Source organism: Hemiscyllium ocellatum, chromosome 13, assembly GCF_020745735.1.
Source record: "Hemiscyllium ocellatum isolate sHemOce1 chromosome 13, sHemOce1.pat.X.cur, whole genome shotgun sequence".
Lineage (NCBI taxonomy): Eukaryota > Metazoa > Chordata > Chondrichthyes > Orectolobiformes > Hemiscylliidae > Hemiscyllium > Hemiscyllium ocellatum.
The window spans coordinates 32,670,303-32,685,444 of record NC_083413.1 but is presented as its reverse complement, the minus strand read 5'-3'; the positions used below and the strand labels follow the sequence as shown (position 1 = coordinate 32,685,444).

General features: G+C 39.5%; 1 protein-coding gene across 1 annotated transcript in view; it reads left to right on the top strand.

Moving 5' to 3' along the window:
* iqcg (IQ motif containing G) overlaps positions 1 to 15,142 on the top strand; it is a 52,252-nt gene that overhangs the window by 11,502 nt on the left and 25,608 nt on the right. The window contains exons 5-7 of the mRNA XM_060834715.1: positions 1,504 to 1,585; positions 9,600 to 9,761; positions 13,177 to 13,251. Of these exons, the coding sequence (XP_060690698.1) occupies positions 1,504 to 1,585; positions 9,600 to 9,761; positions 13,177 to 13,251 (319 nt within the window). The remainder of the gene's footprint in view (positions 1 to 1,503; positions 1,586 to 9,599; positions 9,762 to 13,176; positions 13,252 to 15,142) is intronic.

The following is a 15,142-nucleotide window of genomic DNA, read 5'->3' as shown; positions in this document are numbered from 1 at the left end:
AAAATGCCTACATCTTTTATATCCTGGATGACCTATTAATTTATTTTCAATCAGATTGGTTCGGGTAGTCAAAATCATCAGATTTAAATGTGATAGGTTTTCAGTGTCTAAGGGCTTGATTTAAATTAATTGGCTGATTCAAGTGAGTTATCAAAATAACAAAACAAGCCTAAGGTTTTCTAATTACGCAGCTGATTGTTACATGTTTCCATTTTAGAATTGTCTGTGCATCTATAGCTGCTTGCAGACATCTTATTTAAATGCCCAAGTTTTGAAAAGCACTTTATCTCTTAAAGGGACCACAATTCTGTCCTCCGATCATTTAAACAAACTCACGCTTTCTGTCTTCTGCTTCATGAGTACTCTACATGAGCTTTGTAACAATATACATGAAGTTCTACATATATCTTCCTCAGAACAGTGCCTCATTTACTGGTTCAGATGTCAATTGACAATATTGATCTTGAAAGGATAAAAATTGCTGGAGAAACTCAGGAGGTCTAGCAGTATTGGTGAAGAGAAAACAAAATTAAGTTCAGTGAGTCTTCATCTGATTTGGAATTGAAGTGTTAACTGTTTTCTCCCCATAGATGTTGCAGACCTTCTGAGTTTCTCTAGCAATTGTTTCAGATTTCCAGCATCCACCGGTCATTGTTTTATTTTACTGATCTTAAAGGAAATGGACAAGGATCGACAGTGAAAGTTGGTATTCTAATTTAGCACCACTGGGTGAAAATTGTGTATTTACGCTGCATTTGTCTGGTCACTTTTGTGTACTCTATACATAGCCTTTTTTCAAATCATCTATTGCTACCAAAGAGACTCCCTGCAAATAGAACCTAAAGGATGAAAATGGAATCTTATGATGAAGGAAATTTGAAAAATGTTTGCTAGTTACAATGTTATAACATTAAATCAACTGATAAATAATTTAACATTTAACAAATATAAGCATGTCTTGAATGAATGTCTCACTCATAGTTCTGATTTTGGGTTAAGCTTGAAGAGGGAGATATGGGCTTTTGGATCATTTCAAAAGCAGCTAAAGGCCCACGAAAAATTCAAAATTTACTTGGATCTAGCTATGCAAAATAAAAACTGACCAAATTTGGATCTTCACTCAATTCTAATTGCAACAGTCGCAAGCTTAATTCCAAAAGTTATAGCCTGTACAGGCCATTCTATTATAATGCGTGTTTCGTCAACATGAATTCGCTGTAACATGATTAACAAATTAACACTGTTTCTATGGCACAAACTTTTAAAACTTGTGTTGGCTGTAATGCAATTACATCGCCAACACTTTGAACTCTGTTCTAAAGTACGATTTTTCTATAACACGGACTCGATTGTCACTTCAAAAAACTCAGAACACAACCATCACATTACAGAAGAACTGACTGTATTGTATTTGTTCATCAGTTAATAGAGCTTTTTGGAGCTAATAATAAACACTGGTACATCTTACCATTTTACTTAGACTTCTTTTTCAACATTTCACAGAGAAGAAGAAGGCAGAAGAAAAATTAAAATTCTGAAAAAACAGCTACAAAATTTACAAAAAGAAAGAGAGGCTGATCAGCAGGTTTTAAGCTTTTTGTTATCAGATGTCAATATTCTATGCTATGGAATTCTGTTTGAGAATTAGGAGTAACGTTTCAAAATTAGTGGATTTCACCAAACTGGGGGGATAGTGTGATTATAGTACATACTTGAGGGGACTGAGACTGATTAGAATCATAGAGCTATACAGCATGGAAACACACCCTTTGGGCGTGCCGACCAGATATTCTAAATTGATGTAGTCCCATTTGTCAGAAGTTGGCCCATTTCCCTCTAAACCCTTCCTGTTCATGCACCCATCTGGATATCCTTTAAATGTTCTTATTCTACCACTGTCCACCACTTCCTCTGACAGCTCATTACATACCCTTAGAGAAAATAGTTGCCCCTTAGGTTCCTTTTATATCTATCCCCTCTCATTTTATACATATGCCCTCTAGTTTTTGACTCCCTCTACCCTTGGAAAAAGACCTTGGCTATTCACCTTGTCCATGCTTCTCATAATTTTATAAACTTTTATAAGCCTCTGACACTCCAGGGAAAACAGTCCAAGCCTATTCAACCTCTCCCTCTCAATGTCCTGTACAGCTGCAACATGACATCCCATCTCCTATACTTGGTGCACTGACCAATAAAGGCAAGTGTACCAAATCCCTTCTTCATAACCCTGTCTACCCATGACTCCACTTTCAGGGAATATGAACTTGCACCCCTCGGTCTCTTTATTTGGTACCATTCCCCACAACTCTGTGTGTAGTGTATAAATCCTATCCTGATTTGCCTTACCAAAATGCAACACAGCACATTTATCAAAATTTAACTCCATCTACCATTCCTTGGTCCATTGTGTAATAAGTTAACCTTCTTCACTGTCCACATCACCACCAGTTTTAGTGTTATCTGCAAACTTGCTAACCATTCATCAAAATACACATCCAAATCATTTATATAAATGGCAAAAAGCAGTGGACCCAGCACTGATCCTTGTAGCATGCATTGGTCACAGGCCTCCAATTTGAAAAGCAATCCTTCACTATCGCCATTTATCTCCTAGTTTCAAGCCAATTTTGTGTTAAAACAGCCAGCTTTCCCTAGATTCCATGTGATCTGAACTTGCTAACTGTCTACCAGGTGTAACCTTGTTGAACATTTTGCTGAAGTCCATTTAGCCAAAGTCTTCTGCTCTGCCTTCACCAATCGTATTTGAGATTTTTTTGAAGAAATGACAATCAAATTAGTGAGTCATGAATTCCCACATACAAAGCCGTATTGACAATCCCTAATCAGTTGCTGCCATTTCAAAAACATGTAGATCTTGCCCCCCAGGATCCCCTCCAGCAATGTACTCACCGCTGATGTCAGGCTTACTGGCTTTTGTTACTTTCTGAAGTAGTAGCAGCACTGTAGCCACTGTTCGTCTTTCAGCACATCACCCATGGTTATCGATAGCACAGATATCTCAGCAAGTGGCCCAGCAGTCATTTCCCTAGCTTCCCACAAAATTCTAGGATACACCTGATTAGGTCCGAGGGATTTATCCACCTTTATGCGTTTTAAGATGTCCAAGACCTGCTCATCTGTAATATGGACAATGTTCAAGATTTCACTATTTATTTCTCCAAGTTCCCTAGCTTCCTCACATATCCTTCTCCACAGTAACTGTTGAGGTGAAATACTCATTTAGTATCTCACCCATCTCCTGTGTTACTCATAGACAGCCTTGTTGATCTTTAAGGGACCCTATTCTCTCCCCAGTTACTCTTTTGACCTTAATGTATTAGTAGAATCCCTTTGGATTCTTCTTAACCCTACTAACCAAAACTAGCTCATGTCCCTTTCTGCCCTCCTGATTTCCCTTGAGTATACTCCTATTGCCCTTATACTCCTTGAGGGATTCACTCGATTTCAGCTGTCTATACCGGTCAAATGCCTCCTTTTTCTTAACAGAGCCTCAATTTCTCTTGTCACCCAGCATCTCCTACACTTACCAGCCTAGCCCTTCAGACTAATAGGAACGTACTGTCTCTGGACTCTCATTTTCTCATTTTTGAAGACCTCCCAATTTTCAAACACACTTTCTTCTGTGTAGCCTCTCCCAATCAGCTATTTAAAGTTCTTCGGCAAAAGTGAGGACTGCAGATGCTGGAGATCAGAGTTGAGATTAGAGTGTTGCTGGAAAAGCACAGCAGGTCAGGCAGCAGAGGAGCAGGAAAATCGATGTTTCGGGTAAAAGTCCTTTATCAGGAGGGCTTTTGCCCGAAACGTTGATTTTTCTGCTCCTTGGATGTTGCCTGACCTGCTGTGCTTTTCCAGCACCACTCTCATCTAGACTATTTAAAGTTCTTGCCTAATACCACTAAATTTGGCCTTACTTCAATTTAGAACTTCAACTTTTAGATCAGGTCTATTCTTTTCTATAATTACTTGAAAACTAACAGAATTATGATCACTGGCCCCAAGGTGCTCCCTCCTAACAGTTCAGTCACTTGCCCTATCTTATTTCCCAAGGGAAGGTTTGCTCTTTCTCTGGCACGTTCATCCACATACTGAATAAGAAAATTTTCTTGTACAGGGTTGTTCTCCTATAGTGCCGTAGCTGCGTTACAGCAAAACCTCACTTCATAGAAAATCAGTTCATGGAAATAATGGGGCCAATGGGAAAAGTGGGGTTGGGGCAGACCAACAACAAATATCACTCACGATCGCTCAAAAATCACGCAAAAGTCTAACACAAAGTACAGCACAGCCTGACTGGTAATTGAATTGATATTTATTAATGAACCAAAAGTAAGTTTAACATAGTACATTTAAAAAATGTACGAAAGCTGCTCTCTGTACAATATCGCTCACTGAAAGCTGCAGTGTCAGCAGCTCACATAGACACATATGTGGTACAGCACTAAAGCTAGTGCTGACATTGCACATGTGCGGAACAGCAGGGAGACCTCAGTGCAGACATCAGTGCATGCACAGGATAGTACAAACACCAGTGCCAACATTGCACATGTGTCCAATGGTGCGGACATTGGCGCTTGCGCAGAACAAAGTGCACGAACCAAACTCCACTGGAATTGTGCTATTGCGAACAGAGGTGAGCGTTATCAAAAATATCATTCCCTAACTCTTCAGCAATATTATAGCCAAATTGCACTGCCAAAACACAAGTAATCCCAGAACTACCTGTACACACTTGACAAATTCATCTCCATCTTAGCCCTTAAGACTATGGCAGTCCCAGTTCACGTTTGGAAAGTTAAAATCTCCTACCATTACAACCCTATCAATTTTACAGACATCTGAGATTTCTTTAATAGTTTGCTTCTCTATTTCCAGCTGACTATTGGTGGTGGTTGGGTGGTCCATACTACAATCCCAATAAGATGATCATCCCTTTCTTATTTTTCAGTTCTAACCAAATATCGTCACTGTACTTATTGCCAGGAATAGTCTCCCTAAGTACAGCTGTAATGGTATCCCTAGTCAAAAACGCCACTCCTCCTTCTCACTGGCTCCCCTTTCTATTCTTCCATTCGCATCTACACTCTGGAACATTATGTTTATCCATGAACCACATCTCTGTGATAGCTATGACATTCCAGTCCCATGTTCCCAACCATGCTGAATTCATGTACCTTATCTGTGAGTCTCTTGCACTGAAATAAATTAAATTAAATTTCATTAATCATTCTGATCTCATTCTTTGCCTTGTTTTCACCCGATTAACTATTTGATTTGCTCCTCTTCTCAACTATACCGGTGTCAAACTGATCTCTTTTATCATTTATCTCTTTGGCATCCGCACCAGCGTTTCCCCCTGCCCCCAACTTATCCCCTTCTTCCTCCCACCTACATGTTTCCAAAACAGCTTGAGATGGGTATAGCCACAGAAGACTCCTGCATTACCTGCTTACCTCTCTTTTCCTTCCTGGAGGTTGTCCACCTCCAAGACCATCTGCAGTTTTTCTACCTTCCTGAAACTACCATCCATCATACCCTCAAGTTCCTGTAGATTCCTCGTAGTCTCTATCTGCCAGTCCAACCAATCCATGTGATCCAATAGGATTCGCAATCAAATACATTTCCTGAAGACATAATCATGAAAAACATTGAAATTCTTCCTAATCTTCCACATGTGGGCGGCACGGTGGCACAGTGGTTAGCACTGCTGCCTCAGAGCGCCAGAGACCCAGGTTCAATTCCCGTCTCAGGCGACTGACTGTGTGGAGTTTGCACGTTCTCCCCGTGTCTGCGTGGGTTTCCTCCGGGTGCTCTGGTTTCCTCCCACAGTCCAAAGATGTGCGGGTCAGGTGAATTGGTCATGCTAAATTGCCTGTAGTGTTAGGTAAGGAGTAAATGTAGGGGTATGGGTGGGTTGCGCTTCGGTGGGTCGGTGTGGACTTGTTGGGCCGAAGGGCCTGTTTCCACACTGTAAGGAATCTAATCTAATCTAATCTAATTTGAACAGGTAGAGAATATCACTCCACTAAAAACCATCTCTGCACTTTAATCTGCACAATCAGAAAATAGCACAATCTTACTGCTCTAAAAATACAAGAAAATATGACTAAAGCTTGCAAAATGGCTATTGTGTAATTGACAAGTTAACTTCAGTGTTGCTAAGTCTAAGTTGGTGAGTCCTGAATAGACAAATAAGTTGGCTATCTACATAATAAGAATTGTAAATAAGAAAGAGAAATAAAGGATCTAGGATCACAGATGCACAAATTGTTATAATTAGAAACATATTAATAAAGCCTTCAGCAGCACATACAAAGCAATGAATGGGTGTCATTTCAAGGCAGCTAGAATCTGAAAGCAGGAGTGTTGTGATACCACCTTTATACAAACTTAGTTAGACCACACTTAGTTACTGTGCATAGTTCTAGGCAATGGAAAGGCACAAACATGTTTCAAAGAATACGGTATTAGAAAAGACTGAACTTCTGCACTAGAGTTGAAAAATTATCACAGTTATGTAGGAACGTACACTTGAAGTTAGCATCAGATCAGCCATGATCGTATGGAATGGCGAACAGGCATGAAGGGTGGAGTGGGATGTGCATAAGAGTGTGTGTGCATGTGCATATACGCGTGTGTATATACATAGGTTGAATACTTGAGCTAACGATATAATCAGAGGAGGAAGGAACAGAACAATATGCTGATTGGGTTAGGTGAAACGGAATGGGATAAGATAGAATACTGACTCTGGCATTTAGTTAGACCAAACAGACAGTTTCTGTGCTGTTTATTCTGTGTAATTTATGACCCTTTGTAAATACAGCTAAGAAAAGCTTTTACAATGTTTTTATAAATTAACAAGATAATTAGATGTTTTTCAACTTAAATTAAGGAAATGTGGAATTTATTATGTATAATACTTTACAATCAATTCCTTGTTCTTAATTGTTTCAGCAATTTCTTAGTTGAAGATCAGATATTTATATAAAGTTGGAGAAAAAGGGAGAGACATTTGTTTGTCTTCGCACTATGCAAACATAATTTATTACTCTGTGAGAAAGCAGCATTATTGACTGTTACTTGCATGGCTTCATTTATTCACATCAATGAAGAATATCACACAGGTTACATAGGTAACATTCTGTGGCACTGCCTTTCTCCATGAATCAAGCTGAGTCTCTATTGAGCTGCTTTAATAAATTTATCTACCAAATTCTTCAAAAGCCTGTTGTTTAGAAACTTAACAGTGGGTAAAGAATCGTGCTGTAACTTCACAGAGTGAAATATAATAAATATACACTTGTGAAAGTTTCAGTACTGATTTCCTCTAAGGACTAGGGGGTGAAGTGTCATAAATTACACTGATCTGGAAGCAGGACGATCTTTTGGAATAGTTCCAGACAGCAGCAACTTCAGGATCTTAAAATGCTCACCTATGAGGATGTTGTGGGAAGTTCGGGAGTCTTGGAGGCTGAGGGGTAATCTTATAGAGGTTTATAACATGAGCGGCATGGATAGGGTAAATGGACAAGTTCTTTTTCCCAGGGTAGCAGAGTCCAAAACTACAGGACATGGGTTTAAGGTGAGAGTGGATAGATTTAAAAGCGACCTAAGGGGCAACCTTTTCATGTAGAAGGGGAGTGTACAGAATGAGCTGCCAGAGGAAGTGGTGCAGGCTGGTACAATGACATCATTTAAAAGGCACCTGGATGGGTATATGAAAAGGAAGGATTTAGAGGGATATGGGCCAAATGCTGGAAAAAGGGATTAGATTTATTTAGGATATCTGCTTGGCACAGATGTGTTTGATAGATGGGTCCGTTTCCATTCCGTACATCTCTGTGGCTGTAATTGTGGGGCCCCTTGCAAAAATATTTGTATCATTTATAACTACGGGTTAGTGCCAGATGACTGGACAGTGGCAAATGTTGTGCCTTTGTTTAAGAAGGGATATAAGGAGAAGCACGGGAACTACAGACCTGTGAGTCTGACTTAGCGGTGGGTAAGCTGTTGAAGGTGATTCTGAAAGATAGGATTTATATGCATTTGGAGAGGTAAGGAAAGATTAACGATAGCCAGCATGTGCGAGGAAACTTATATCTCATAAACGTGATTGAGTTTTTGAGGAAGTAACCAAAAACATTGATGAGTGCAGAGTGATAAACATTGTTTTCTTGGACTCCAGTAAAGCCTGAGACAAGTTCCACACTAATTAATAAAGTCAGATCATATGGGATTCAGGGTGGATACAAAATTGGCTTAACGGCAGGAAACGGAGTGCTGTTGGAGAGTTGTTTTTTTGGACTGGAGGACTGTTTCCAGCAATGTTCCATTGGTGCTGATTTCAATGAGAAATATCAAAGGCATAGTTGGTAAGTTTGTGGATGACACCAAAATTGATGGTGGATTGGACAGTGAAGGAGATTATTTAAGCTTACAAAGAGAGCTCGATACATTGGATCAATGGATTGCGGAGTGGCAGATGGAGTTTAATTTGGATAAATGTGAGGTCTAGCATTTTGGTAAAACAAAGAAAGGGAGGCCTTGGGTAGTGTTGTAGAACAGAGAGACTCAAGGTTTCAGGTCCGTAATTCCTTGAACTTTTTGTCGCATGTAGACAAAGTGGTTAAGAAGGCACACTTGCCTTTATTGCTCAGACCTTTGAATAGAGGAGTTGGGATGTCATGTTGAGGTTGTGCAGTACATTGGTGAAGCCTGTTCTGGTTAGTCCAGTTCTGATTGTCCTATTATAGAAAGGATATCATTAAGTTGGAGCGGGTTCAGAAAGATTTATCAGGATGTTGCCAGGAAGAGAGGGTTTTAATTTTCAGGAGATGCTGGATAAGCTGGGACTTTTTTCACTGGAGCGTAGAAGGTTGAGGGGTGACCATATAAAGGTTTCCAAAATCATGAGGGGTATAGATCAGGTGAATGGCAGGTATATTTTCCCTAGGGTGAGGATTTAAAGACTAAGGGGCATATTTTTGATGTGAAAGGAGATACATTTTAAAAACGCCATGAGGGGCAACTTTATGTGGTTCGTGTGTGCAATGAACTTCCAGAGGAAGTGGTGGATGCAAGTACAGTTAGAACATTTAAAAGATATTTAGATAAATAAGAAGTATTTGCAGGGAAGTAGACCAAGTGGAAGCAGCTGGAACTGTTTGGGATCATGGTCAGTATGCACTGATTATACCGAAGGGTCTGTTTCCATGCCGTATGACTCTATGAAATGAGTGACAAAGGCAGAATATTATAACATTTGCAACAACAACTTGACCAATGAGAAAAGGGATGAAGGATAACTGCATTAGTGTTAAAATGGGAAGACAGAGTTTTGTTCTCTGCAGTTTTAATCTGAATAATATCCAAATGTAAAAGGATAAAAATTTAGACTTGAATTCAAACTTGAAATAAATTTTCAGACACAGACCTACTATTATTATAGGTATAAGCTAGTTGAAAGAAAATGTAAATGTAATCATATGTACTCAGGACCATGCACAACACTTAATAATTGCAGGGAAGTAAGGCAATTGCAGCTGCTGAACTGTCTTTTTTTTGTGATTGCACAGCAAAAAAATGAAATGATCGCCCACCTAAAAGACCAGTTGCAAGAGATGAAGGCAAAGACTGCCATGGAAGGAAAGTACATGAAAAAAAATGCAGAACTGCAGATCTTCCAGACACAAAAGAAATGTGCTGATGAGGAGAATAAGCTACAGGAAGAGATTCAGGTTGTTAAAAAAAGGGACTCAAACTTAATTCAAGATATTTTATGCCTATAAAATCTCGTAAGGCTATTCAAACAGTGAAACAGTAATCCAATGTAGATTTTGATTATTTCATGCATTGCAGATTGTGATCTCTCTCTTTTTGGTTAGAACCAATGTTCATGTTATCTGCATCAGTACGTTCTACCTGGACATTCAGCAGCAGCCTTTTTACCTCCCTGAAAAGGGGTCATTGAGGCCAATTGTGGTATACTGACTAATTGACCTGGCAGTTTTCTTCTTGTAGATTACAGTTTGTGCTGTGATGGTTAGCTATTCATTAAGTATTGTCTAGTGTGGTTTAGAAGCCCCATTCTGGCATGCCATTTTGCTGCAGTGGAAAACAGTGGCAGAGAAGGTGAAGAATTCACTAGACTCTGTTTTCTCGTGCTCTATTCTCTGCCAGTTGAGATTTTTAAATTTCTACTCACCTCTTCGAGTATCCTTGCAAACAGTCAGCTTCCAGATGTCAAAGCAATCAATGTTGTTAGCATCAATATTCACAAACTTCATTCTCTCTTGCAGAAGTCAATGCAGCAGAGACATTGACACCCAGGAGGTTGTGGATCCACTGGTCAGTTATACACAAAATCTTTGGATATACAACCATCATCCATCTGGTGAACACGGCCAAGCTAATGCAGGTGTAATTGACTTGGCAATGAGTGTGTACTGGTATAATTAGCACAGTTTAGGATCTCGGAGTAATTATAGTACTGAAGATACACCTGAGTCAGAGAAGGTAGAAGCTATTAAGTATTTTCCCCTACCTATCATATGTCGCCTGGGCCTTTCTGCTGCAAAGGATTGCTTTGAGGATTCGGACTTGGTAAACTGTCAGTTTAGTATTCTAAGTCAGGTTGCTGTTGTTTCTGTGTCTGTCACTCAGCTTAGATCTAACAACTCTAGCTTGCGATATGCATGTGTTGACTTCCACATCACATGCTACCCTGATGATCGTGGAGCCTGGATGTGTGACGTTATCAGCAACCTCCAAGTATCATGTTATCAGTACTAATAGATGGTAGTATGACAACATGCTGGAATGTGGCATTTGTCATCTCAGTGCTAATGTTCAAGCCAAACACTTTACAGGCATGACCAAGTATGCCATTCTTCCTGCCTGTATGGAATATTCATGTGGCATCATGAATGTAGAATAAATCTCTGATGAGGACTTGGCACTCTTTTGTATTGGATTTTAGGTGACCCACTTTCTGTTTGCAACCGGACAGCCTCTGTGGATTACCAGAAGTAATGTGACAGCAGCAATGAGAGGAATACGGGACAAGTGCAGAAAATTGGGATTAGTGCATTTTTGGTGGTAGTTATGCTGGGCAGACTTGATGGGCCCGAGGCCTTTTCCACGCTGCATGAATCTATGAAAATGCCAGAACCACCCCCCCCCCCCCCCCCCGCCACACTAACTGACACCACTGTGGATCTCAAAAGATTTCATTACAGCTGACCTCAACCAATATATTGTTAAGGAAATCACATTGAACAGGTTCCGAGGGCAGGCAATTTCTGTGCCGAGGTAGTCTTGTACCTAAGATGACACCATAAGTGGCAACTTGCAAACTTTTCACTGTATTCATATGAGTACATGTGACAAAACGCATAAGCGTTCAATTTTCTCCAGAGACCAGTAGAAGTGGAGTCATTGAATACTTTTAAGGCACATGTAGATGGAGTTTTGGCTAACAATGGAGTCAGTGATTATTGTGGGTAGAAGCTACATGGAGTTTAAGCTACAATTAGATTAGAAACAACACTCAGTAAGCTCAATACCATCCAGGACAAAGCAGCCTACTTATTGAGCACTACATCCACAAGCATCCACTCCCTCCACCACTGACACTCATTAGCAGCCCAGTGTGTGCTATTTACAAGATGCACTGCAGAAATTCACCAAGGATCCTCAGATAGCATCTTCCAAACTCATCAAGGACAAGAGCAGAAATTACATGGGAACATCACTACCTGCAAGTTCCCCCACAAGCTAATCACCATTCCTTCTGTCACTGGGTCAAAATTCTCACTAGTGGCATTGTGGGCCAACCCACAGCTGGTGGGCTGCAGTGGTTGAAGAAGGCAGCTCATCACCACCTCCAGCAAGAGCAAATAGGTTGGACAATAGATGCAACTGGCCTTTTCCTGCTCCTAGCTTGAGTGTTTCAGGAGTATGAAAGACTCCCACTTATCGCATGCCTTGGTTAGATTGACAAAGGCAATATATTACTGTTTACTTTGTTCTCAGCATTTTTCTGCCAGCTGCCAGACTAAGAATATCATGTCAGTTGTAGGGCTTCCAGCTCTGAGAGCACACCAGGATTTGGAATAGACACATTCAGCCAGGATTTATAATCTGATGAAGACTATGTAGCAAATATTTTTCCAATACTGCTCAGCTGAACAATGCCTGAACAGTTTTAGCCATTTCTGCAGTTGCCTTTTTCTTGTACAGGGTAGCAATCTTTGAGTCACACAAATCTTGAGGCATTGCCCCTCCATTCAGCAGGGTCACAGAATTCCTACAGTGGTAACAGAGGCCATTTGGCCCATCAAGTCTGTGCAACCCTCTGAAGAGCATCCAACTCAGAGCCAGCCCTCCACCCTATCCCTGTAAACCTGCATTTACCGTAGCTAATCCACCTAACCTACACATCGCTCTACACTTTGGGACAATTTAGCATGACCAATCCAGCTAACTTGCACATTTTTGGACTATGAAAAGAAACCAGAGCACCCGGTGGAAACTCATGCAGACGTTCAACATTCAAACTTCACATAAACAGTCACCCAAGGCTGGAATTGACCCCAGGTGCCTGGCAATGTGAGGCAGTAGTGCTAACAACTGTGTTACATTGCCATCCATGCATGGTTAGAGAAGTTTATGCAGATCCTGTAAGAATGCTGTTTTCTGATATTTGACCATTTGAATTATAAGATTAGCATCTGGAGCTTTGCCCATGGTATGTTGGTAAACAGATTTGCTAACTGTCCCAAGCTGGAGTATTCAACTATCTACTTTTGGCCAAGTGGGAGAATTTTCTTAAATGTTTAAAGGCATGAAAGAAACATTGGAAATGAACACAGAATTGACATTTAATAAACTGGAGAAGGAGAAAGTACAACTCTAGCATGAATGGGTTTTTTTTGTCTGTCTCAGTAAACTCAAAGTACATGTGACTGTAATGTTACTACCTTTGTGGTGCTTTGAAACTAAAATTATGACGATTATATAAAAAATACTTGAATCTCTGATAGCTATGATATGCAAACTTTTTCCAAAAATTAAAGTATTGATTGGCATATATCCAAATCAACATTTTAAAATCTCTTGCATTCCATTAAATTTGCTTTTTTTTTAAACCAGCTTTTGAAAAGTAAAATAGATCAGGAGATTCGGATACACATGGATATTGAAAAGTTCCTGAAGCAAAATCAGTCAGTAAGTATTCAATTTCCTCAAATTAAACATAAAGCACTCTAATTCTCTATGATACAAAGAAGTACAATCAGATGTGTAGGTATCTTTCGATATCCACAAGTCCTATAACAAGAGCAAACAGAGTTTTCTTTCCAAGCATTCCAGGCTGGGATCAGACCTAGCTCATAGTATGAGAACTTATTTGGCTAAAAACACAGCAAACATTTGAGAGGGTTTCATTATGATTTGTCAAGTCAAAGCTATTCGTTGATTGTTGCGACCTCAATAAGGATTCATTTAATAGCCATTTAGTTAAAGCAATTCATGCCCTAATGTGTGGGAAGCTAATTTCTCTACTATCCCCTAACTTTTTTTCATGTATTATTAATCTATATATCATTTAAACTAAATTATCAAGACATTTGAACAATTGTTCATTCTTCAAACCTCAATCTGTCTTGTCTTTATGTATTTTTCAATGTTTTCTCCAATCTATTAATTAATTTAGTTTAGCTGCCTCTTCACCCCATTGAATTAATATATTCTAACATTCAACAGTTTTACACTTGATTTTTCCTGTATCTATTTTCAATATGAATAAATTTAAGATATGACATTATTACTTGCATGGCATTTCCCTGGCTTTGTAAGTCATAATTGGTTTGAACATTACATTCATTTTTCACTTGACTATGCAAGATGCTGGTCAAGGAAAATGTCCTACACGCATACTTGCAACAAATTTCTTCTTTTGACCACAACATTTTGTCACATTAAAGTTACAAAAGTACATTGTATGTGTCTGTGTTGAAGACAGATTTTCTTTCCTCCTTCTCAACCTGACTGCATCATTTGACATAGCTGTCAAACTGTTCTCTTCCAACTCCTCTTTATAACTAACCAACGCACCTCATTCAATTCCGATTTAATGAAGTGATAACCAGAGAACTAACCTCAATGGCTTTGCTTTTATTCCAGCAAAGCTATCTCACATTCCCCAAGATGTACCCTTGGAGCCCTCTGAATTCTCAGCTACATTGGCACAGTTAATAGCACTGTTGCCTGAATGACAAATCTCTGGGTTCAAGTCCTGCTCTAGGGCTTGAGCACACAAATCAAGACTGAAATCCTATTGCAAAACGTAGGAAATGTTGCTCTGTTGTAGGGCCTTTTTTTTTAAGATGAGACATTAAATGAGCCCACATCTGCTTACTCAGATTCATGTAAAAATCCCTTGGTAATTAACCTAAGTCTCATGACAAACATCACAAAAGAAAAGGTGACCACACTGGTATTTATAGAAGTACTGAGCACAAATGAGCATTTCCTACATTACAATAATGATGTAAGCTGCTTAGAGAGATCATAAAAAGTACTGTATTAACTCTTTACATGGTGCTTCTCAGCAAAATCATCCAAAATCACAATGTGTCCACTGACACACCTGATGTCAATACCCAACTCTACCTTAGCATTACCCACCTCAATTCCTCTACTGTCAATATCTATCTCGTATTCAGTTTGTTTTATCTCAGAAGGTCACACAGGCATTGTAATGGCCTCTTACTTAAAGAAGTGTCAATGTTTACATTTCTGGTCATCATTCGTTGGTTCTGAAACAGAATACAGTGTATTCTGGAAATGTGAACTGAAGCAATTAACATTTCAGGTTGTAATCCTTCATCATAACTACTGTTTTAAGTTCAGCATTTTCTGTTTTTAAACATTGCTGAAAGTAGATACAGCTAAAAAGCATGGAAGCAGACCCTTCAGTCCAATGAGTCCACCCCGACCATGTTGCCAAATTAAACTTGTCCCACTGCCTGCACTTGGCCCGTATCCCTCCAAACTTTTTCTATTCATGAACTTGTTCAAATGTCTTTTAAACATTTTAACTATACCCACATCCACC